The sequence below is a fragment of the Papaver somniferum genome, chromosome 9, assembly GCF_003573695.1.
Source record: "Papaver somniferum cultivar HN1 chromosome 9, ASM357369v1, whole genome shotgun sequence".
Lineage (NCBI taxonomy): Eukaryota > Viridiplantae > Streptophyta > Magnoliopsida > Ranunculales > Papaveraceae > Papaver > Papaver somniferum.
This window is the reverse complement of record NC_039366.1, coordinates 115,819,153-115,845,478: the sequence shown is the minus strand read 5'-3', so window position 1 is coordinate 115,845,478 and position 26,326 is coordinate 115,819,153. Positions and strand designations below refer to the sequence as shown.

General features: G+C 37.7%; 2 protein-coding genes across 6 annotated transcripts; both read left to right on the top strand.

Moving 5' to 3' along the window:
- The first annotated feature begins 478 nt into the window (after positions 1 to 478).
- Positions 479 to 1,582, top strand: LOC113312455. Its single transcript, XM_026561207.1, has one exon. It carries the CDS (start codon positions 479 to 481, stop codon positions 1,580 to 1,582), a length of 1,104 nt encoding a protein of 367 aa, XP_026416992.1.
- A 13,847-nt stretch (positions 1,583 to 15,429) lies between these two features.
- Positions 15,430 to 18,442, top strand: LOC113307915 (B3 domain-containing protein Os01g0234100-like). Of its 5 annotated transcripts, none has more exons than XR_003339368.1 (7): positions 15,430 to 15,574; positions 16,008 to 16,039; positions 16,145 to 16,280; positions 16,373 to 16,579; positions 17,010 to 17,100; positions 17,224 to 18,060; positions 18,265 to 18,287. XR_003339368.1 is itself a non-coding variant. In XM_026556381.1 (7 exons), the coding sequence occupies exons 1-7, from the start codon at positions 15,509 to 15,511 to the stop codon at positions 18,277 to 18,279; spliced, it is 1,269 nt and encodes a 422-aa protein (XP_026412166.1). In that variant the 5' UTR covers positions 15,430 to 15,508; the 3' UTR covers positions 18,280 to 18,442. The 5 variants fall into 5 exon arrangements, 4 of the variants coding, with proteins under 4 accessions (XP_026412166.1, XP_026412167.1, XP_026412165.1 ...); XM_026556381.1 differs by having other exon boundaries at positions 17,224 to 17,945; positions 18,265 to 18,442; XM_026556382.1 differs by lacking the exon at positions 18,265 to 18,287 and adding an exon at positions 15,750 to 15,905 and having other exon boundaries at positions 16,148 to 16,280; positions 17,224 to 18,249.
- The last annotated feature ends 7,884 nt before the right edge of the window (positions 18,443 to 26,326 follow it).

Here is a 26,326-nt window from a genome sequence, read left to right as displayed (position 1 = left end):
CAGGATGTACGTTAAGATCAATGAGTTTTTGTATCCGACCTTAGGGTTGTTGAGTGAATTGATTGACACTTGAACATTAGTCTTTGGTACCGTTCAAGTTAATCCTCTTATATTCAATCGGGCTCGCAAATCCCTATTTGCTGATTGCGGATTGAATCAAGAGATAGAGATATAAAACTCTTTGATATACTTTTTATAGATTGAGTCTAACTGTCTAGTTGATTCTCTTGAAAGTATATTGGAGTTTGTCTATTCAGATTGCCAAACGAAATATTGGGTGGTGTTGTTAGACCCCCGTTTTTTCAACTTTGTTGACATCATAATGGGTAACATTGACACTAGTCGGTCGATTGTTAACTGGGTCACCAATAAAAACCATAAAGAGACTTGGTTTCCCCAATCCATAAAGAAACTTGGTTTGGGGCAATATAGTATGGGAATGGGTCATACTAATGTCCTTTAACCTTGTCTTATGTAGATGAGTAAGACGGAATATATCCGACAAGAGTTTGGACTGTTGGATATAGATGGACTTGAGTATCACCGTTGGATGACTGATGTGAAGATCGTTTTTGTAGCAAAAGATTGCACCCATACCATCACACCCTCTACTGACAAACATGCTGCCCCAGCAACTGAAAAAGAAAAGGTTGAAGCCCTCCGATATTTGAAGGCATACATTGACCCTGATCTCCTTTGGGGATACCAACACATAATGTGCCCTAAAGAACTGTGGGATGCACTAGCAAGTCGTTTTGGGAGCATTGAGGATTGCCTTCTCCCACAGTTGAATGAACAGTGGAATCACATCCGGTTTCTTGATTATGTGAAGGTAGGTGATTTCCATAGAGATGTTCTTAAGCTACAAGCACACCTCAATTTTTGTGGGATAAAACTTACAGATAAAGATTTGATTCAAAAGACATTGTCTACTTTCCCTTTCTCATATGTTATTCTAGCCAACCAATACCGCATAGAAGTTGATAACAAGAGAATAACAACTTTCAGCAAGTTGATCAACTTATTGCGGGTGGCCGAAAGGCACAATGAAGTTCTAGCCAACAACAATGCTAGAGCCCCCGGGAAGAAGAAAATTCCCGAGGCTAACTATGGCAAGGATAACAAGGGAAAACACCCCAAAGAAAAGAGGGTTAAAAGTTCTGATTCATATTCTCATGCTCCATACTCACGTGGGGATAATAACCCACGTGGAAGAGGACAAAGGGGCCATCGTGGAAGGGGCCATGGACGTGGAGGCCATTCAAATACCTGGTCTAGAGATATTACTTCTGGACCTAGTGGTAGGGGCAACATTGTTGAAAAAACACATAAGAAATCAATGTCTAAGAAGGTCGAGAATGACAATGCACCTTGTTACAGGTGTGGAATCTCCGGACATTGGTACCAGCAATGCAAAGCTAGTGTCAAAGTAGCAACCAACTACAAAAAGTACCGGGAATCTATAGATCAAGAAGCTCACTGTGTGGAAGAGCATGATCATGCCCCAGATGTCAACTTGACCATTTCAGACTTCCAGGGCAACAAGAACCATGCCCTTATGGAAACACCTGACTTTGATTGATTGTTATTTTTCTTTAGTTATCCTTTGATCCTAAAAACTTGTTTATTTTTTTTCTTTATGGTTTAGAATACTTTGGTTTAAATATTTGCTTTGATGACTTAAACTATGTTAGGTAGTCTTAAATTATCGTTTTTTTGTTGATGGATCAATGGTTTTTAATTTTTATGGGTACTTATTATGCTTTGGATTTAATTTTTACTGTGATAATCTATTGCATGATTGAATTATGTGACCGAATTCTTTGAAGTACCATTTACTTGTAGGAATGTCATCCTCAGAAGAGATTGAGTGCCTAGCTGATAGTGGCACCACACACACTATTTTAAGAAATAGGCAATTATTTGTTGACTTAATTCCTTATAAATCCTCTGTGACTACGATGATCAGATCATCACAAGTGATCATTGGGCGAGGTAATTCTCAATTTTTGTTGCCAAATGGCACAATGATTAAAGTCACAGAAGCTCTATATGCACCAAGAGCTAACCGTACCTTGTTGAGCTTCAAAGATATCCGTGCAAATGGTTATCACTTGGAAACTCACTGCCAAAATGGAATTGAATATATAAATATTATCTCTAATACATGTGGAAGAAAACGCATTTTAGAGAAATTAATGAGTCATTCTAGTGGTTTGTAACACTACTACTATTCGAATTATCGAATCACATGTTGTTACCAACGATGAATTGTTGAACAGTGACTTATACAAGCTTTGGCACGACCGCTTGGGGCACCCAGGTCGTGATATGATGATCCGTGTTTTAAAGAACTCACACGGACACCCTTTCTTTCGAGTGAAAAGTAAAATGAGGCAAAAGACAGTTACAATGCAAAGTAACAACGTCTGCCAACCACTGCCATCTAAAGCAACTGATGTGCAACCTCTCTCTCATTCTACTTCGTGGACTTTTTCAAAAGCACACCACTCATTTTGCAAAGCTTGTTCTTTAGCAAAGACATGAGCGAGACCATCCTATGCTAAATATACAAAACAAAACATTCCATTTTTACAAAGAATACAAGGTGATATTTGTGGACCTATACATCCAGAATGCAGACCATTCAGGTATTTTATGGTTCTGGTAGATGCTTCGACCCGTTGGTCACATGTTGCATTACTGTCCACAAGAAATGCTGCCTTTGCAAAGCTCCTAGCACAAATTATACGTTTGAGGGCTCACCACCCCGATTATCCAATCAAGTATATCAGACTTGATAATGCTGGAGAATTTACATCTAAAGGATTTGATGATTTTTGTATGTCTATCGGAATTGACGTAGAGCACCATGTACCCCACGTACACACTCAAAATGGTCCCGCAGAATCTACCATCAAAAGGTTATAGATGATAGCGAGGGCATTGGTTATGCGTTCCAACCTACCTATTACTGCCTGGGGGTACGCCATATTGCATGCATCATTACTTATTCGCTTTATACCCACTATTAGCCAACCATTTTCTGTGAACCAGTTGGTAACTGGATATGAGCCTGATATTTCACATTTACGCATTTTTGGTTGTGCTGTATACGTGCCTATTACGCCCCCACAACGTACTAAGATGGGTCCCCAAAGACGATTAAGTATTTATGTTGGATATGAATCCCCAACAATTATCCGCTATTTGGAACCTTTGACAGGAGATCTCTTTACCGCTAGATTTGCGGACTGTCACTTTGATGAGACAACCTTCCCGTCGTTAGGGGGAGGTATGGAAAAGGATTTCCTAAGGGAACGACAGGAATTGTCGTGGTGTGTCCCCACTTTGTCTCATCTTGATCCCCGCACCTCACAATGTGAAAATGAAGTGTAAAGAATTATTGATCTTCAGAATGTGGCAAACTCAATGCCTGATGCATTCACTGATATTGCTAAAGTGACGAGATCATACATACCATCTGCAAACGTGCCTGCAAGGTTAGAAATCCCGAATAAAGGAAAAGGCACCTTATATACAGGTGTCAAACCTACACTTGGCGGAAGTGTAGCTGAGGCCGTGGCCCCCCAAAGGAAGAGGGTAAGACCACCTGGTTCGATGGATACTCACCCAAGGAAGAAAAGAGTGAGTAAGGCACAAATCGATCCATTTATCATCAATTCAGATTATCCCTCTCATGAGATTGTCTCTGATTACAGATATGTCCATGAATCAATACTGGAGGACGCTCCGATGTTTGAAATGATTCCAGATAACAAAGAAATCTCTATGGATTATAAGAGTGCATACGTGTTGATGGAAAGATCCTCCACACAGATTGATGATGCATTTGCATACACTAATGCTCAAGAGATTATTGAGCACGATGACATCGAACCACGCTCTATTGCAGAATGTTAAAAAAGAGCAAACTGGACTAAATGGGAAGTTGCAATCCAGGAAGAATTAAATTCACTGGCAAAGAGACGGGTATTTGGTGCGGTAGTGCTAACCCCACTAGGTGTAAAGCCCGTATGACATAAATGGGTATTTGTCAGAAAGCGTAATGAGAAGAATGAAGTCTTGAGGTATAAGGATCGCCTTGTGGCGCAAGGTTTCTCACAACGCCCTGGAATTTATTATGAGGAAACATACTCTCCCGTAATGGACGTCATAACGTTCCGCTACTTAGTTAGCTTGGTAGTTTCAGAAGGACTTGAAATGCAGCTTATGGATGTGGTTACAACATATCTCTATGGGGATCTAGATTCAGAGATATACATGAAAGTGCATGATGGCCTTCCATTGCCCGAATCAAGTAACTCTAAACCACAGAGTGCGTTTTCGATTAAGTTGAAACACTCACTTTACGGATTAAAGCAATCCGAGCGGATGTAGTATACCCGCCTAAGTGATTATTTGATTGGGAATGGATATACAAATAATGAGTTATGCCCCTGCGTATTTATAAAGAAAACGAGTTACGGATTTGCAATTATAACTGTTAATGTTGGTGATATGAACATAATAGGTACTCTTGATGAAATAAGAGAAACCGCAAGCTACCTGAAATCTGAATTTGAGATGAAAGATCTTGGGAAAACTCGGTTTTTTCTAGGACTTGAGCTAGAACACCGAGCATGTGGAATACTAATCCACCAGTCTGCATATGTCCATAAGATACTCAGGCAACTCAATATGGACAAGGTGCATCCTGCTAGCACTCCCATGATTGGTCGAAGTTTAGATTACAAAAGGATCCATTTCGTCCAAAGGAAGATGGCGAAGAGGCATTGGGAGCTGAAACTCCCTACCTAAGTGCAATAGGTGCATTATTGTACTTAGCGCAATGTACTCGACCTGATATATCATTCTCAGTGAACTTGTTAGCTAGATATAGCTCAGCGCCAACGCAGCGTCATTGGAATGGTATAAAAAATGTATTCAGATACCTTAAAGGAACTATTGACATGGGTCTATTTTATCCCTATGAGGACGAAAGGAGGATTTATAAAGCAACCCCCTACACTGAAACCCCAAATAATGTTTTGGTTGGTTTTGCTGATGCTGGGTACCTCTCTGACCCATATAAAGCTCGATCCCAAACTGGTTATGTATTCACCATAGGGAACACAGCGATATCCTGGAGATCGACCAAGCAAACTCTTGTAGCTACCTCCACGAACCACTTGGAGATCATTGCCCTACATGAAGCGGTTCGTGAGTGTATATGGTTAAGGTCTATCATTACACATATTCGAGGGACTAGTGGTTTGAATTCTATCACTGAAGAGCCAACATGTATTTATGAAGATAATGCAGCTTGTATCGAACAAATGAAGCAAGGATATATCAAGGGTGATAATACGAAACATATTTCACCAAAGTTCTTTTACAATCAGCAACAATAGTGTCCCTTAAACATTCAAGTCAACAAAGTACCGTCTGATGAGAATGTGGCAGACTTATTTACTAAGTCACTTCCTAAGTCCTTATTTGAAAAACATGTAAAGAGTATTGGACTAAGGAAATTGTACGAACTCCCTTGATTGCAATTAGGGGGAGATGGCGGCATCAGGGGGAGTATCTAATGATATGATGTCGACATCAGGGGGAGTGTTTGTTCAACCCTTTTCCCCTTTACCGAGTTTATCTTGTCCCAATGGATTTTGTTACTCGGCAAGGTTTTTAATGAGATAACAACAACACCATGGTTATGACTCCCCGATTGAGATTATCTTTTTCCCACAGGGTTTTTATATTTTAGGTTTTTCTGAAGAGAGGTGGCCAGCTTTATCAACACGTTGTACTCTTTTCCCTTCGTCAAAGTTTTGTCCCACTGGGTTTTCTTTGTCAAGGTTTTAATGAGGCAACACATTTGAAGTTCTGCTTTTGAGCCGCACAAGGGGGAGTATTATAGGGCCTAAGGCCCATGGATGTGCGGTCCATTAGAGTACTAGGATTTTTCTCTTCTCCCTTATATAAATATAACACTAAGCCTATGTAATGTTGTTCCCCTCTTTGGTTAATGAAATCCTTTTCTCTCTCTTTCTTTTTCTTACTCCAAAACTAAATTTTTTTTTACCCATAGATAATAATTATCTAAACCCGTGGAAAAAAAATTGGGAGAAAAACGGAAACTGAATTTTCGTTTGGCACTATTCATACATAAACTAAATTTCCGTGCAATATAGGGAAGGATGAAACAAACCATAGTGAAGCTGCCTTGTAACTCATACCCTTCCCTACATATGAGGGATAGGGAAGGGATGGGGGGCACCATAGTGCCTGGCCTAACCTTTTGATTAGAACGATTTTTTGGGGACCATGATTTTTATTGGGGAACCATGGTTTTATTTTGTGTAAAGACATTAGAAGTAAATCTAGGTCACCCCTTATCTAGATATTTATATTAATACCTAAATTACCCTCCTGATTAATTTTGGGTGATGATTAGCCAGTGTTAATAATAGCTAGTGTAATGATTAGTGAGATGATTAAGTTAAAGATAATTAGTGAGATTAAAAAATCAGATGAGTTTTTTTTTTTAAAGAAGTAGAATTATTGAGAGAGTAAAGTTAGAGAAGATGAAGAAGGAAAACATGAAAAACGATGGATTTTACCAACCACAACCGGAGGAAGGGTATTTGGGTACCCAGGTATGCTTCAAACTTATATAATGTTGGTTGAATTGCTCCAAACTTTCAAAAAAATGAAATTTTTTATGTAAATTTGGGCCAGTTCGGTTAACCATATATCAACAACATATAACCGAACACATCTGAAAGTATAGTTCGGTTACCATATGTCAAGAACATGTAACCGAACACACCTGAAAGTGTAGTTCAGTTACGTTTTCCAAACACACAGGTTACCGAACTCGCTCGTTAATGGAGGTTTTGGTCGTACAGTGCAATGTTCGCTTACCTAGGATAAAATGGTAGGTAACCGAACTTTGAACTTGACAATTTATTTGAGTACATCTTGTGTGTTCGGTTAGTTCGCAAACTTCAACGCAACCAAGTTCTTAACCGAACTTCAGGTTAAAGGTAACCTAGTGTTAGAAGTTCGTTTGGTTCGCAAACTTCAACATATTTTGCGAATCAACCGAACTGGGCTTATAGGTAGAGTTCGATTACAAAGATAACTTAATAATTTTGCGAACGAACCGAACTTATGGACTTGTATTGTTCTAATACAAGGAGTTTGGTTAAAAGTATTTTTTTGCGAATCAACCGAACTTTGAGTTCGGTTAAGAAAAAAATAATTTGTGATAACCGAACTTTTTACTGAAAAAAAAACTCCATTAAACCTCTCTGCAACTTCCATTTTCAACTCATTTTGATGATTAGTTCTCATTTATTCAACCAAAAACGAATGACAAGTAATGGGTTTGTGAGAATATCTTTGTTAATGTTTTAAATTAAGCTATATATATAGTGGTGGTGGTGGTAATCGGAGGTGGTGGTGGTAATCGGTGGTTGTTGGTGGTGATAATTGGAGGTGGTGGTGGTGATAATCGGAGGTGGTGGGCGGTGGTGGTAATCGGTGGTTGGTGGTGGTGATAATCGCGGTGGTTGGTGGTGGTGATAATCGGTGGTTGGTGGTGGTGGTGGTAATCGGCGGTGGCGGGAGGAGGTGGTGGTTATATATATATATACATATAGAGAGAGAGGTGGTTGTTGTGTTGGTTTTAAATTAAATTAGATTAAGAGTAAGTTAGTCATTTCAATGTGCTAGGACATCCCTTATAACCATAGGGAAGGTGGCCTAATAAGACCATGATCCCCAAAAACTCCATGGTCCCTAAAAAATCATTCTTTCATTAAGAACTTGTTTGTTTGCAGCTGACTCGGCGTCTGAATCTGAGTCAACCCCTGACTCGGACCGAGTCAGCAGTCAGACCGTTTGTTTTCCATTTTGAGTCAGATCTGACTCGACCTATGACTCAGACATAACCCCTGACTCGGACTCATTTGATTCAGGCAACAAAATACCCCTGACTCATGGGACCAAACCACTGACTCACTTATTTCCGAGTCAGATGAGTCAGATCTGACTCAAAACAAACATATCGACTCAGATCCAGATGAGTCAGGTGATTTCACTCAGATCCAGACGACTCAGATGAGTCAGGAGTAAACAAACATGGTGTAAGTCCACACAAATTTTTAGATACCCAATCCGGCAGGTCTTTTAATCCTGGCGTTTTTAGGGGCCACCCAAAAGGATTTAGGGGCCAACAATAAAACAAAAAAGGTCACCCAAAGGGAAAATGTAGCCAGCCCTTATCTCGCGTAATTCGTTATGGAGAAATTACCCTTATATATTCGGAGGATATGATAACATTGTTACCCTCCGAATGCAATCGGAAGCCAAAATCGTTCCCATACTTCCGATTGTAGTCGGTGCAGTATTAGAATGATTTGTGTTTCATTTTTTCCATTTCTTTTTAATTTTTGAGTTGTTAGAGTTATAGAGAAGAAGGTGAAGGAAAAAAAGAGAAAACCCATTTTATCACTACAAAAATGGATGGATACGAAGAAGAAGGTGAGAATCATGACGAAGAACAAAATATTGAGGGTTCACGACCGTTTAGAGAAGACGATTTGGGGTATATGTTGAATGATCCAAACTTTTATGGAGAGGAAAACATAGACGACCCTTTCATGGAAGAAAATGGAGAATCGCATGATATTGAAGCTAACGATGCATGTAAAACACAGGTATTGTGTTAAGAAACTCAAATACTCGATTTGCATGCGTTTGTGTGCTTTTGTAAACAAGAAAAACCGATTATTGCATGCATTGAATGCCATGAACTACCCAGATTCGGTAGATAATTTCTAAATTAAACTTACGAATATAACACACTGAGTACCAAATATGTATATTCGGTAGTTACAAGATACTAGTTTACTGCCGAATATGAGAAAAACCCCAAACTGGTTTTCCAAAAATATCTACATTCGGTAGTTATGTAGAGTTATTTACCTCCGAATGGCCCCAAAAACGAATTCCTCAGAAAATTTCAAAACTCAGTATTCTTATCCTTTACAATCGGTAATAGTTTAACATTATTTGACTGCCGAATATAACAGTGGCCTCAAAATAAAATTTCCGAAAACTTGAAAATCGGATGTTTATCGATTAAAGTTATCTCCCGGTTATTTATATTCGGCTGTTTTACTATATATTTTAGCTTCCGATTATATCATTTTTTGCACTCAGTAAACTGTGTACATTCATTTGCATAAATCGGGTGTTTTGGGTAACCGATAGGATTCCGAATATAAAGTATTCGGAAGTTTGACTTATTTAATTACCTCCGAATATATCATTTTTTTCACTCAGTAAACTGTGTACATTCATTTGCATAGATCGGGTGTTTTGGGTAACCGATAGGATTCCGAATATAGAATATTCGGAAGTTTGACTTATTTAATAACCTCCGATTATTGTATAATAATTTGTTGCTTTCATATGCAGGCCGTTGAAGAGTTTGTTGATGACTTCTATTTGAGGCCCGACACTTCCCTATACTATGCAAACGATTTGGTATACTCATTACTACTTTTTTCTTTTTTTCAAAATTTATATGTTAAATGGTTATGCTTATTAGGTTTGTTTTGTTTTATGCACGTTTAGACATTTGGAAGTAAGAAGGAGGCAAAGGAATGGCTTATGAACAAGGCAAAAGATAACATGTGCGTGGTAGTTCAAAATAATCATGTTAGTGACACTCGATTTGAAATGATTTGTGAGCGAGGTGGGACGCGAAAGAGTCACGAGGGAAAGAATAGTAAGTACATACGGAAGACGAATAGGAAATACCGAAGCAATACCAAGAAGATAGGATGCCCATTTAAGATTGTCTTCTATAAGCCCGATGGTATTAAAGGTAAAGATAAAATGTATAAAGTTGATAACGGTTGTCACAACCATGATGATCCGTTGGATTTAATTGGACATGTAATGGTTGCCAAGTTAAAACCACATCAAATGCAGACGGTGAGGTCTATGCGGATCCAAAAAGCGAGTGCGATCTTAAGTAAAATAAAGGCGGACGATCCCGAAAACTTGTCTTCTTTGTCTACAATTAAGTCGGCCCTAGCTACGATCAAAAGGACTGATTGGGATGGTAAAACGGTCATGCAACAATCGGAGTGGTTAGCGGAGTTACACGGCTACACCTTGAGAAGGGAAGAAAGAAAAGATGGTATGTGTCGTTTCGTATTTTCGTGGCACATCCCGAAATGATCCAACCTTGGCTCAATGCGTTTCATCAAATTTTGTTGATAGATGCACTTATAAGACAAAACAAGTATAACATGTCGTTGTTGAACATTGCTTGCCATACTTCGGACAAAAACACGTTTACGATTGCATGGGGTTTAATGGATCATGAGAACAATGTGAGTTTCATTTGGATGTTGGAGACGTTGAGGTCCATTTATAACGGTGATAGTTTTCCAAGGGTTATTGTAACGGATAACGATCAATCCTTAATGCATGCAATAGCGGTAGTGTTTCCGGAAACCCAAAACTTGCAATGTACGTGGCACATTCAATGCAATCTCAAAACCAATTGCCATCATCATTTCCAATCTAAAAGACCAAGGAAGGGTACCAAGAGGTCAAAGGAAGAGGATGAGCGCATTAGTAAATTAACCTTGGAAGAACGTAAGGAAGAGGATAGGCTATTTGAAGAAAAGTGGAAGGAGGATGGAATAATTTGGAAAATGTTCATGAAAGCATGGGACAAAATCGTTTGGTCGATGACCGAGGAAATTTACGAATGTAACTTGAAGAAATTTGAGGATGAATACAGCACGGACTACCCAAAACCGGTTGAGTATTGTAAAACACAATGGTTAACGATTAGGAGAGGTTTGTGTTTGCATGGACATATGAATATCGTAACTTCAAGAACGAGGCGACAAGCATTGCGGAGGGGTCTCATGGTCGACTAAAGAAAATACTAATTGGTAGTCAAAATGGAGTTGTGTCGATCCAAGAAGCAATCCATGAATTCACCAATCGTGATCTCGTAAAGATTAGGAAATGTATGCAATTTAGTGTACACCAATTCCCGATGGAACATATTAAGGAAAAATTGCTTCTAAGGGGAGTTGTTCATAAAGTTTCAAGATGGGCAATAAATCGCATGATGAAACAATTGAAGTTATATAAAACTTATGATGACGAGAATACGGTTTGTGTTTGCAAGGATATGATAGGTATTGGACTCCCATGTCGTCATAAGTTGGGTAGGTATGTTGAAGTGATTGACATCGATGATATTCACCCATTTTGGAAGCAATTAAATTTCACTCCGAACACCCCGGTAGTTGATGGTCCGTCTTTCTTCGAGTCGGAATTGTATGCACGAATAGCCGAGCGTTACGCTACATCAAACGGCACCAAAAAGCAAATATTGATGCATAATTTGGAGGAAGCCCTTCACCCTTGTTTAAGGGAGGTTGATGAACCTATTAAGCAAAAGAACACCGGTAGGCCGAACACCGAAGTGTCGAGGACCATCCAAAGAAAAGAGTTGAAGGAGTATTTGTCTAATAAAAGAATATTGTCTAGGCACGAGTGTTCGGAAGCCGAATTTGAAGATGAGCCGGAACCTAAGAAAAGAGGTCGTCCAAGAAATGATCAAAGTGGACCAACCACCCGACAAGTAAGGCCAAAGATCTCTACAGAGCCTTCTCAAGTAAGTCAACCCAATGTTGTCGAAGAAGTTGTTGAGCAAATGAACGCCTCGCAACAAACCCAACCAATGGAAATTCTTACTATAAAAGAGGACAAAGGTACTCTTCGTTGCCCTAGAGATCTTAATGGAAGACCAAATCGATCCACATATACAATATACAAAGAGTATTTGGAACAACTCCCTCCACTTATCATTCCATTTGTTTTGTCGACCGACGAGGTTGATGGGGATGGAAATTGTGGGTTTCACGTTGCTACGGAACAAATGGGTTACTTTAGAGAGGCGGATATCGAAGATGTCACCCAATGCCAATATTTAAGAAATAAGATGGCGGTACAACTAGTGAAGGACAAGGGTTTTTATATGGAGATGATGAGGCGAGGAGATAGATACGACAAAGAACAAGAGTTCAAAGACTTAGTTGCGCGTGTGAAGTGTCGAAAGGGATTGAAGACAATCGGATCCAAGTATTGGATGACAATGCCTAAATTTGGATATCTCCTAGCGGACGTTTTGAATTGCGTGGTACATTTCTTCGTTCCTCCTATGTATGGACTTAGCATGACGTTTGCACCCACAAGAACGGCTTGCGACGAGTCGGTTAAAGATAGAAGAATCGTAATGGCATTTGTGAATGAAATGCATTTTATCGGTTTAAGAGTAAAGAAAGATTGTCCGTTACCTCCGTTGAGTAAGTGGCACGATTACTTCCCGATGAACCATTGCAAGGATTGGGTGAAACAATATGAGTCCAACATGGTTGATTGGGATCGTGTTATGGACAACAACTTTCCCGCTGAGTTACTCGAATTGATCCCCTCGGATGATGACGATGTTTGATCGTTTTTTTTCGAGGCACGATTATAATTTTTTTTGAAACTATGTAATCGGAACAACAGTATTATAACACTTCAATACGATTAATCATATTCGGGAATTCCATATTTTATCAAACCGCCGATTAATATTAAAAATTTGAATTTACAGCACTCAAACATCACATGTTATTCTTTTTTCCCAGTCCGAGATGCAACAATCAACGCGGCTTCGAAATGTAGAAACGACTCTCCTCTCCACTTGGAATAAGCATCTTGTGCCGCAAACCTGTCGTCTCTGTGCCTAGCAAGAATACGGTTGTACTCGGTGCACAATTTTATAACATGGTGCACCCTTGAAGAAACATGGGATGGTTCATAATTGTGGCGTGGCTTCTTGTACTTACCAACAAAAGGACCCAATGAAACGTTAATCCAAAATATACGATCGTCCTGCTGTTCTTTGGGTAGATCTTTCACAATGTAATAATTTTTTATCCATTCGGTCTCTTCCTCAACTTGTTTTAATCTTTCTCTATGATGGAATTGTTCTTGACCTCGCTTCTTAGCCTTGATTTCCTCTTCCTCCTCCTCCGTTCCACTAACGATGGTTTAATTTTTTTGGGTTGTTTGTTCCTTTTTGTATTTCTTCTTCCCTTGCTGCAATTGATGTAGTTGTTCGCTTGCATCTTCGAAGTATGTTGTCGATTGATGATGGACTTGCCATTGAAAAGGTTTTTCATTCAGATTTGTTACTCAATAATAACTGAGAGGGGTTACCCTCCTTATATAGATTAGAGTTCCAACGGATCTAATTTTTGAAAATATGGCCGTTGAGGTTTCGTATCATTGGTGCACTACAATCGGTTGTTAACGATACACGTATTACCTCCGAATAAGACATTCGGTGGAAAACTTAAATTCTTATCTACCGATTAAGTTGGTATTTCTAAACACGACTATATTATTCGGAGGATAATTGTTTTGTAAAGTTCCGAATGTACGATGGCCCAAAAATCAGAATTTGGGAAAAACTTATACTTTTCAAATTTTGAAATTGAAATAATCGGAAGTATAATTAGTTACCCAAACTTCCGAATATGGGCTGTCTAACATTCTATATTGGCCCTTGGAACCACCTAGAGCCAAGGCGTGGTTTGTTTTGAACTTGCTATATTCGGAGGATAATTGTTTTGTAAAGTCCCGAATGTACGATGGCCCAAAAATCAGAATTTGGGAAAAACTTATACTTTTCAAATTTTGAAATTGAAATAATCGGAAGTATAATTAGTTACCCAAACTTCCGAATATGGGTGTCTAACATTCTATATTGGCCCTTGGAACCACCTAGAGCCAAGGCGTGGTTTGTTTTGAACTTGCTATATTCGGAGGATAATTGTTTTGTAAAGTCCCGAATGTACGATGGCCCAAAAATCAGAATTTGGGAAAAACTTATATTTTTCAAATTTTGAAATTGAAATAATCGGAAGTATAATTAGTTACCCAAACTTCCGAATATGGGCTGTCTAACATTCTATATTGGCCCTTGGAACCACCTAGAGCCAAGGCGTGGTTTGTTTTGAACTTGCTATATTCGGAGGATAATTGTTTTGTAAATTTCCGAATGTATGATGGCCCAAAAATCAGAATTTGGGAAAAACTTATACTTTTCAAATTTTGAAATTGAAATAATCGGAAGTATAATTAGTTACCCAAACTTCCGAATATGGGTTGTCTAACATTCTATATTGGCCCTTGGAACCACCTAGAGCCAAGGCGTGGTTTGTTTTGAACTTGCTATATTCGGAGGATAATTGTTTTGTAAAGTCCCGAATGTACGATGGCCCAAAAATCAGAATTTGGGAAAAACTTATACTTTTCAAATTTTGAAATTGAAATAATCGGAAGTATAATTAGTTACCCAAACTTCCGAATATGGGCTGTCTAACATTCTATATTGGCCCTTGGAACCACCTAGAGCCAAGGCGTGGTTTGTTTTGAACTTGCTATATTCGGAGGATAATTGTTTTGTAAAGTCCCGAATGTACGATGGCCCAAAAATCAGAATTTGGGAAAAACTTATACTTTTCAAATTTTGAAATTGAAATAATCGGAAGTATATAACATTATATTGTCTTCCGAATAAATACTGGCCCCAAAATGGGATTTTTCCTATATCAGAAATTTTGAGATTTTTCAATATATATTCGGTAGTGAGTGTACTTCCGAATACTGTGTGTCTACTTAAATATATTCGGGAGACAAAAAATTCATTAAACTACCGATTATTACCAGTTTGTATCCAGGAAGATATGACCAACAATATTCGGCCGATAACCATCAAATATTTCTCCCGAATACTGTCGATGTTCTTGAGAAATGAAGAACACGACTACATTCAGAAGTAAAGGAGCATGAATATCGTCCGAATCTGGATAAATAACCGAAAACCCTAGAATTATTTTTTCTCGATTCGCCGAATTAAAGCGAAATAAACCCCAAAAATGATAGATTCTTACCTAATTGGGGACATTTGACTTTGGAGCGGAATTTTTTTTTTCTTCCACAATCGAAAGATAATAGGAAACTGGAAGAAGAAGAGTTGAAATGAGTAGAATTGTTTTTGATTTGGTTTTCATACAGTTTTACCATAAGGGCATTTATGTAACTTCAATATCATATAGGGTACCCCTTAACTAGAGTCTTTGGCTGGGTATAAATTGATGGCCCCTAAATCCTTTGGGGTGGCCCCTAAAAACGCTAGGCTTTTAATAGTATTAAAAGAAGTAACGGTGACTCACATTTCAAATGACAAATGTTGGTTCTTCTCAACGGTGTGTTAATTTGGGTCGAGGTGTTTTTTTTTTTGAAATGGCTCGAACTCCTAAATCTAAAAATCTAAACATCCCCTGAAACTCCAAAATCTGAGTGGTTTCTGAAAAACCAAAGAAAAACTACGAAAGAAAAAATGAAAAGAAAACAAATAATGCCAACCAGTTCAGCCATGATCATCACGAACTGCTCTCCTTCCAAGGTTCTTGTCTCCATCTCTCCCTTTCAGTTTTTTGTTTAATTATTGTTGGTAACTAAGTAGATTCAGAACCCTTATTGTTTGAATAAATTAGGTTTTACTTGGGTTATTCTTAACTTCGTGCTTCTTTCATTATTTAAAATTTGGGGAAACCTTTTTTTTTCTGTTGATAAATTAGGGGAGACTTCATCAGGTCACCGGGATCGGCTTAGGATCAATCCGGTTGTGCCTAGCATTACTCTGTCTTGGGATTTATCATTTATGTTTCTTCCATAGCTTTGGCCCAGCTGATGCCGTTCTAGAGACTTGAACTTTAGACCGGCCACGAGTTTTGGTACCATTCTGCATGTACATTTTGTACCCATGGAATTTCTGTTCTGTCAGTGACTAGAAATCTCCAGCTATTTAACAAGAAAATTTCTTGATTATTCTGCAGGTAGTTGGTAGTCCCAAGAAAAGGAAAGCAAGGTAAGTTTATGTTTGAATACCAACTTTTTTTTTGCAGTTTGTGTTTGTGTTTGGTAATAGAATTTTAGAAGTTTAAAAGAAAATGTTCTTGTTATTTACCTGAAGCAGATCGATAACTAAAGTTGAGAATTATAAATCAACCGAAGAGCAAGCTAAAGAAATTCAATCCAGTTTAGACCCAACATGCCCGAGCTTTATTAAGCTTATGCTCCGGTCACATGTTTCTGGGTGTTTTTGGCTGGTAATTCCAATTAGTTATCTATGACGAACATTTAGTATTCGCACTTTTAAAGATTTTTATGCTGATATCTCCAATTTGTGTTTTTCTAACAGGGACTTCCTTCAAAATTTTGTTTATCGAGTCTACCAAAAAATGACACCCTATTTACCTTGGTGGATGAGGATGGGGAAGAATACACTGCAAACTACCTTCCTCGGAAGTGGGGGCTTAGTGGTGGATGGAGAGCGTTTTCCATTGCACACAAGTTAGTCGCGGGAGATGCGCTGGTTTTCCACTTAGTCAAGGTTTCCATATTCAAGGTGACTAGATTTTTGGGTTTGTCGTGATGTAATGGTATTTCTTATGCTGGCTTATTGTTCATTTTTTAATAGAATCAGGATGATGTCCGTATATATTGTTAAAATGCTTGTTTGTTTCTGTTAGATGAAATGCTCCATCCCGTTTTAAAGCTGTGTGCATGTATAGTATTACGACATCTCTCTTGTATATTGTGCGCATTTGGAGGAAGTGAAACCATATTATTGAGAGGGAATCTAACAAGTCACTTAATCTGCTGATTGGAATATAAATACATGATTGGAATATAACAAGTCACTTAATCTGCCCAAAAAAACCAAAAAATGCTGTTACACTTTAAAAATCCACACAGTCGTGTCTGGTACATTATGTTGTCTCTCTGTAACTTGTAGAGCTAGTTAAAACTTTTAACTTTTTCCCTTCATTGTATAGGTCTACATAGTACGAACACACACGTTGGCTGAAGTTGATGCTGCTCTTGACATTCTAACATTGGAATCAAATACGGAAGGAAGTGAGACAGGTTTTTCTCGGGCGCATCTAATTATGATAATTCAGTTTTTTTGTATTGTCGGCGGGATTTCAAACCGTTAAGATTCCAAGTGTCTTCATCAATGCTTAGAATGTATAATTTAACTTGATGCAGGTGGCAAAGATATGAAGAAAAGCAAAAAACGTGCACAAAAACTTGTTCATTTCCGTTCTCCAGTCGTTCTTAGCGAGGACCAAAATGTTAAACTACCCTTAGCAGGTTCAGATCAGCCTGAAGACCATACTAGTGAAGAGGTAATAGATTCAGAAGTTCCAGAAGGCATACAACATTTAGGCTCTGTTGTCGAGTCTCGAGAAATTAAGAATTTTGAGAGTTTCGTCATAAGTGTGAACAATTTGACAATAGATTCCGAGATACCTGAGCATGTTCGAGCTAAATATTATGAACTTTGCCGCAGCCAGAATACTTTCCTTCATGAAAATCTTATGGTCGGTTTGAACCCTAAGCTTGTTGCAGGAATGATTTCTGAGATAGTAAATTTAGCAGATGCCGTAAGAGCTTCCAAGCATAGCACTCGTAGGGAAGAATTTGAAGCATGGGAGAACAGTCTGAAAGCATTTAAGCAACTTGGCATGAACGTGGCATTCTTGCTTTCTCGGCTTAGCAAACTTCTGAAACTACTTTCTGAATCAGAAGAAGCATTCGACTTGAAGAGGTACAACGAAGCCATGAATGGGAAGAATCGTGTCAAAGGGGAGACAACAACTCTTGAAATGCAAATTCTTGAACTAAAGAATGACTCCACAAGATTAGATACAGAGATCAAGACTCTGAAACTGCAGGCCGAGAAGCATGAATCGACTTTTAAGAGTGAGGTTAGTTATCCTTGGTGATTTCATTGGCCGATGATGTCAGTATTTTGGTCTTTAGTTATGGTTAACTTACAGAGAGTGATAAACTTCATCAGTCTCCTTTGAATAGGACACACAGGTATGCCTTTTTGTAATTTTTGTGGTACGCATACCAAGAAATAACCCTCTAATGTTTTAGAAAATATGATGTATGTATAGTCCTGTTTTAAACGCTAGTATTAACTGCGAACTTCAGAACTATCGGCTAACCTAATATTCTGCTTTGTAGACTACAATGTTATATATTAGTACTGGTGGTCTTATTTTATTTCTTTGGTCTCAGTTCTGGATTTACTAGTGTTGGCACCAAAAGTGAAGTTCTTTATTTGGAGGGTAACAGTGATGGTATTGATGATCTCGTCCCAAACTGGGTAGCAAAATATTTAACCTGTAGTGTAATCTTTAATTTGTGTTCAGCAGGCTTTTCTAGCTTATAGTCCTGGATTAGCTTATATTTCCTATTTTAGTTTGGTCTCTTTGTAAATACTTGTTGTTCATAAATATTAGCATTCCCTTTTGGTTCTCTCATCTTGAGAAACCAGGCACAATCAATTTCTGTCTTGTGTATGACGGCTGTAAAGAGCTTCATATGGTGTCATCTTAATTGCAGAGTGGTAACTGGTGTTATACCACCATTCGGCCCATGCTAACCATTTGAACCAATCTTTTGGTTTCATTCCTGCAAAGCATCGAAGATAACATTCGAGTGTGCGATTCGTGAATTCTGTTTGTCCATCACTTTGTGGATGATAAGCTGAACTCTTGCACAGTTGTGTGTCTTGCATTGTAAAGTAGGATTCCCAAAAATTGCTCATGAATACAGGATCTCTGTCACTTGTGATGGTCTTTGGCATCCCATGAAGTCGTACTACTTCTCGCACAAATAGATCAGCTATTGTACTATCCCATGAAGTCGTACTACTTCTCGCACAAATAGATCAACTATTGTACTGGCAGAATATGGATGACACAATGCAACAAAGTGCGCATATTTTGTCAGACGATCAACAACTACTAAGATTGAACTCTTCCCATTAGAAAGTGGAAATCTATCTATCAAATCCATAGAGATGTCAATCCAAACATCCGAAGGTATTGGTAGTGGACTTAAAAGGCTACGAGGAGCTACAACTTTAGTTTTATTGTGTTGGCAAATCTCACATTGTAGAATATATTCCTTAATGGAATGCTTCATGCCAGACCAGTGAAAATTTTGTTGTTATCTTTTGAAAGTTCGCAAATAACCAGAATGACCACCCAATGGAGTAGAGTGAAAGTCATGAAGAAGTTTTCTACACCATTCTGAAAAAGAAACAACCACAATTCTTCCCTTATAACGCAACACCCCATTTATGTAAGAGTAATGACGTTTACTGTTAGGATTGAGCTGCAACTGATCAATTAATGCACGTAAATTTGGATCATTATGACATTCCGCAATGATGTCATTAACACCAGAGAAGATTGGTGCACTTATTGCCAAAAACTGGGGGTTAGCATCTGCAGCTTTGTTTGTCGAGCCGTTGCGATAAATGATTTCATAATCATAGCCTAATAATTTTGAAACCCACTTATGCTTCTCAATCGAGGATATACGTTGCTCCAAGAAATACTTCAAACTTCTATCGTCTGTATAAATCTTAAAATATCGACCAAGCAAATAGGGTCTCCATTTATTTACTGCAGATACAATGGCAAGCATTTTTTTGTCGTAAACAGATAGGTTAAGATTCTTACCATATAAAGGTTTACTATAGAAAGCTATAGGTCTTGCACATTGCATTAACACAGCACCAATGCCACCACCAGAAGCATCACACTCCAAATAGAACTCCTTCGAGAAATCAGGAAGTAGAACAAGCATAGTAGTTAAAGCCTATTGAAGCAATTTGAAAGCAACAGTTGCCTCTTCAGTCCAGTTGAATGCGTCCTTTTTAAGCAGCTGAGTTAAAGGAGCACTGATTTTTCCAAAATCCTTCACGAATTTTCTATAATATCCGTCCAAGCCTAAAAATCCTCTAATTTCTTTAACTGTAGAAGGAATCTTCCATGAAAGAATACATTGTATCTTCTCTGGCTCGACAGAAACTCCATCAAATGAAATCAAATGGCCAAGGTGTTAGAGCATTGCTCGGTCGAACTCGCATGCTTTGCTATCTCAAGCATGTTTGTCAAGTTTAGTTGTCAAAACTATATGTCTTGATTTCTAGACTACTTATAGCTAAGTCTCAGTTTAGGACAATTTAGTGTAGTTGAGCTCCAGACTCCATGGCGATCATCTTACGAAGACGAAGAACTACTCAAGGAACCAGTGGAGCTTCATCCGACTAAAATGTATGTGGAGACTTGAACTTATCTATCACTCAAAAGTCTACTCTATCTCCTACTCTTGAGACAAAGTCGTATAAGTATGATAGTTTTCATACATATACATTTGCTATTTCGAGCCGAGTTTACTCGCCTATCTTTTTCTCGAAATATGTGTTGGTAAGCTTTCGCTTTAACCACTTTTCATCTTAACCCGTGACGAAAGTCATGATGACGTTTCAATCTTGAGAATATCTTTGATGACGATAGTTGTGAATAACGACTGTTATAACATTATAGAAGAATGTTTCAATGATTGAAATGTAGAGTTGAGATTACGTAACCGACTATGGATATAAGCATATATAGTATGTTCGCACATTAGTGTATAAATTCATGTGCCGGAAACCAAGTGTGTGCATATGTGTGCATACTGTATTGGTAAAGGAGATAGATTGGGTATAACAGCGGAAGTTTTCGAACCGAAAATTTCTGCTGAGTTTGTAAGTTTGCAAACTGTTAAACCAGTCACCTTAGGTACGCATACCCGTACGCGTACCCACGGAAGTTTTCGAACCGAAAATTTCTGCTGAGTTTCTAAACTCAAATCTGGTAGCTATGGTACACGTACCCGTACGCGTACCCATGCTGGTTATATTTCTCAACTCGGGAGTTCATGAACTTAAACAATAAATCAATAAGGAATGCAATCTTTGCAAACCGTGACTATATTGTTGATGAATTGGTTCAAGTGAATCAAATCGATTTTGTTTCAATTGTGTCTATTCATAAAGACCTAAGCAATTGAACAACTCTTCAACTAGTTCTTATGAGCCATTTGAACTAGTTATGTGAAGAAGATGAATATGGTTAATATGGAAGTACTCATATGGCTAACCATTGGTTAACTATTTGTGAACCAACTAAGTGTACACGTTTAGGTACGGTTACTCAAACCTAAATGAAATACATTTCATTTGTGTGTGACAAGCTAAGTTTCGATCTAACGATTGAAAGATATTAGCTTGGTTAAATCAGGTTTTTCATCTAACGGTGAATATTGAATGCTTTGTTACCAAGATAACTTGGATTGAAAATCCAGATTTGAAAACTATATAAAGGAGACATCTAGCAACTGGAAAAACTAATCCCCACACCTCGTGTGTGATACTAGTTGGTTTTGCTAGAGTCGATTCTCCTTTAACCTTAGGTTTCTTCTCGAGACCCTGTAGGTTAACGACTGAAAGACTTCATTGGGATTGTGAAGCCAGACGAAACTACTTCTCTTGTAGTTGAGCGATATGATCTTTACATTTTCTATCGTACGAGTTAAATTGAATAATTTGACTTGAGATTTTATCTCCGATAGGGCAAGATAAAAAGAAATCACAAACATCTTCGTCTCATCGTTTGTGATTCCGCAATGTCTAGTTTTGTTACCATACGATTTAGATTATTGTGAGGTGATTGATAATTCTAGGTTGTTTTTCGGGAATATAAGTCCGGGTTATCAGTTGGTTTCTGTTCACTTGATTTTATCAAAAAAAGAAACAAAACTCTTAGGTTTATCTGTGGGAGACAGATTTATCTATCATCGTAGACTTTTCTGTGTGATAGAAATTTGTTTATTAAAGTCTTCGACTTTGGGTCGTAGCAACTCTTGGTTGTGGGTGAGATCAGCTAAGGGAATCAAGTGTGTAGTATCTTGCTGGGATCAGAGACGTAAGGAGCGCAACTTTACCTTGAATCAGTGTGATATTGATTAGGTTTCAACTACAGTCCAGACCGAAGTTAGTTTGTAGTAGGATAGTGTCTGTAGCGGCTTAATACAGTATGGTGTTCAATCTGGACTAGGTCTCGGGGTTTTTCTGCATTTGCGGTTTCCTCGTTAACAAAATTTCTGGTGTATGTGTTATTTCTATTCCGCATTATATTTTGTTATATAATTGAAATATCACAGGTTGTGCATTAAGATCAATCAATTAGAATATCCAACCATTGGTTGTTGATTTAAATTGATTGAAACTTGGATATTGGTCTTTGGTACCATCTAAGTTTATCTCTCTAGTATTTGATAAAGACTCGCAGATTTCCATTTGCTTGAGTATAGATCAAATCGAGAGATTGAGATATTAACTCTTTGATATACTTTTATCTAGATTGAGTCTGACTGTCTAGTTGATTCTCTAGAAAGTATATTGGAGTTAGTCCATACAGATTGCTAGGAAACTTCTTAAGAGAATTTTCATTCTTGCTTTTTTTAAGAAGGATAACTAGGGTATGGAATAGCCATTATTGTGAGTACACATAGTTATGTCCAACGTTTTCATCATGCAATATTTTTAGATTTATTTATTTAAATTCTAAAGTGATTTGGAAGATGATGTTTGCAGTATTAATCTTTATGGTTTTATATATTGCAATATGTTACGGGATATGTGTGTTTGCGTCCGTGAACTTTATTGTCCCATACAATGTCAAAAGTTATCTCTTTCATATGTCGATATGCATGTATTGATACAAGATCGATGAACTTTTGACAAACAAAAGTTAAGCCTATTATGTAAATTCTTTGATGGAAGATAGGTTAAAATTTTTTTGTTTTCAAAGATTATGTCTATTATATGTCGTTATGCAAATAGTGATGAAGATAGAATGAATCTTTGTATATTCCGCAGTATTGATCTCCCCTGATCCATATTTTATGTATATACATCATGGGTTCTCTTGTGATTAGTTTGATTGAGAATTTATGGATACAAAATCAATTCCTTATGGTTTTTGGTGTCCAAAGAAATCCTTCTTTTCTTGTAAAAGTAAGGTCGCTCTTGTTGTTCTTTCGGGAATGACATCAAATGGGGGAGAGTTCTTTTGAACTTGCGCTTAATTTCCATATCTTTGTGAGGAGTGCGGCTGTGGAATATTTTAGGGGTTATCTTGTATCTTTATAAACTCCTTGATGAATGCATTTAGCTTCGGCTTTATGATTGCATCTAAACAAGTTGATATGTACTCTTTGGTCTTGAAGCATCTCCATGGAAATTCCATTAGGATCCCGTGTCATACCTTTTCCAATTTATTGACAAAAAGGGGGAGAATTAATATGTAGTTCACACTACAAATACATATGGTTTATGTGTTTTACAGATCATTATGTAAGGGGGAGTGGTTTTCATGTTGAGATGAAAGTATTTACTAAGGGGGGAGTGATACATATCACCATAATATTGTTGTCGAACTTGTGATATAAGAACTTTGATACTGTGTAATAATACTATGACATTGTACAACAATTATCGAGAGATCTTGTTTTCTCATTGTTATGGCTACGGATCTTCAACTATTATGATGCTGAATTGAACATCTACGGAATCATGAGAGTACTTGGAAAAGACGAAGTTTTCGAGTAATGTTGAAGCACCAAGGAGATCAAGCATGTGGACGAGAAGGTACAAAGTTTTATTTATTTTGTAATCCATATGTATTGATAGTTTTCCACTAAAATTGACAAAGTGGGAGATTGTTAGAGCATTGCTCGGTTGAACTCGCATGTGTTGCTATCTCAAGCATGTTTGTCAAGTTTAGTTGTCAAAACTATATGTCTTGATTTCTATACTACTTATAGCTAAGTCTCGGTTTAGGATAGTTTAGTGAGTTGAGCTCCAGACTCCATGGCGATCATCTTACGAAGACGAAGAACTAGTCAAGGAACCAGTGGAACTTCATCCGACTAAATGGTATGTGGAGACTTGAACTTATATATCACTCAAAAGTCTACTCTATCTCATACTCTTGAGATAAAGTCCTATAAGTATGATAGTTTTCATACATACACATTTGCTATTTCGAGCCGAGTTTACTCGCCTATCTTTTTCTCGAAATATGTGTTGGTAAGCTTTCGCTTTAACCACTTTTCATCTTAACCCGTGACGGAAGTCATGATGACGTTTCAATCTTGAAAATAGTTTTGATGACGATAGTTGTGAATAACGACTGTTATAACATTATAGAAGAATGTTTCAATGATTGAAATGTAGAGTTTAGATTACGTAACAAACTATGGATAAAAGCATATATAGTGTGTTCGCACATTAGTGTATAAATCCATGTGCCGGATACCAAGTGTGTGCATATGTGTGCATACAGTATTGGTGAAAGAGAGTTTGTAAGTTTGCATACCCGTACGCGTACCCATGGAAGTTTTCGAACCGAAAATTTCTGCTGAGTTTTTAAACTCAAATCCGATAGCTATGGTACACGTACCCGTACCCAAGCTGGTTATATTTCTCAACTCGGAAGTTCATGAACTTAAACAATAAATCAATAAGGAATGCAATCTTTGCAAACCGTGGCTATATTGTTCATGAATTGATTCAAGTGAATCAAACCGATTTTGTTTCAATTGTGTCTATTCATAAAGACCTGAGCAATTGAACAACTCTTCAACTAGTTCTTATGAGTAATTTGAACTAGTTATGTGAATTTGATGAATATGGTTAATATGGAAGTACTCATATGGCTAACCATTGGTTAACTATTTGTGAACCAACTAAGTGTACACGTTTAGGTACGGTTACTCAAACCTAAATGAAATACATTTCATTTGTGTGTGACAAGCTAAGTTTCGATCTAACAGTTGAAAGATATTAGCTTGGTTAAATCAGGTTTTTCATCTCACGGTGAATATTGAATGCTTTGTTACCAAGGTAACTTGGATTGCAAACCCTGATTTGAAAACTATATAAAGGATACATCTAGAAACTGGAAAAACTAATCCCCACACCTCCTGTGTGATACTAGTTGGTTTTGCTATAGTCGATTCTCCTTTAACCTTAGGTTTCTTCTCGAGACCCTGTAAGTTAACGACTGAAAGACTTCATTGGGATTGTGAAGCCAGACGAAACTACTTCTCTTGTAGTTGAGCGATCTGATCTTTCCATTTTCTATCGTACGAGTTCAATTGAATAATTTGACTTGAGATTTTATCTCCGATAGGGAAGATAAAAAGAAATCACAAACATCTTCGTCTCATCGTTTGTGATTCCGCAATGTCTAGTTTCGTTACCATACGATTTAGATTATTGTGAGGTGATTGATAATTATAGGTTGTTCTTCGGGAATATAAGTCCGGGTTATCACTTGGTTTCTGTTCACCTTGATTTTATTAAAAGACGAAACAAAACTCTTAGGTTTATCTGTGGGAGACAAATTTATCTATCATCGTAGACTTTTCTGTGTGATAGAAATTTGTTTATTAAAGTCTTCGACTTTGGGTCGTAGCAACTCTTGGTTGTGGGTGAGATCAGCTAAGGGAATCAAGTGTGTAGTATCTTGCTGGGATCAGAGACGTAAGGAGCGCAACTTTACCTTGAATCAGTGTGATATTGATTAGGGTTCAACTACAGTCCAGACCGAAGTTAGTTTGTAGTAGGCTAGTGTCTGTAGCGTCTTAATACAGTATGGTGTTCAATCTAGACTAGGTCCCGGGGTTTTTCTGCATTTGCGGTTTTCTCGTTAACAAAATTTCTGGTGTATGTGTTATTTCTATTCCGCATTATATTTTGTTATATAATTGAAATATCACAGGTTGTGCGTTAAGATCAATCAATTAGAATATCCAACCATTGGTTGTTGATTTAAATTGATTGACACTTGGATATTGGTCTTTGGTACCATCTAAGTTTATCTCTCTAGTATTTGATAAAGACTCGCAGATTTCCATTTGCTTGAGTATAGATCAAATCGAGAGATTGAGATATTAACTCTTTGATATACTTTTATCTAGATTGAGTCTGACTGTCTAGTTGATTCTCTAGAAAGTATATTGGAGTTAGTCCATACAGATTTCTAATCGAAATATTGGGTGAGGTTGTTAGACCCCCACTTTTTTAATTGGTATCAGAGCAGGCAAACACGTTCAAGACCTCAAAAGTCTGTGTTTGTAGCAATCTGATCCTGTGGACAAAGTAGTATCTCCTATCTACGCATAGTCTATGTCTTCCAATACTTCTAACTATGTCAAATGTCTTGGTCCTTCC

Coding starts and splice junctions, on each gene's coding strand:
- LOC113312455 (XM_026561207.1), top strand. CDS start 479: ATGAGTAAGACGGAATATATCCGACAAGAGTTTGGACTGTTGGATATA.
- LOC113307915 (XM_026556379.1), top strand. CDS start 15,509: ATGAAAAGAAAACAAATAATGCCAACCAGTTCAGCCATGATCATCACG. Junction 16,580..17,009: donor TCAAGGTTTCCATATTCAAG/GTGACTAGATTT, acceptor TTCATTGTATAG/GTCTACATAGTACGAACACA. Junction 17,101..17,223: donor TACGGAAGGAAGTGAGACAG/GTTTTTCTCGGG, acceptor AACTTGATGCAG/GTGGCAAAGATATGAAGAAA.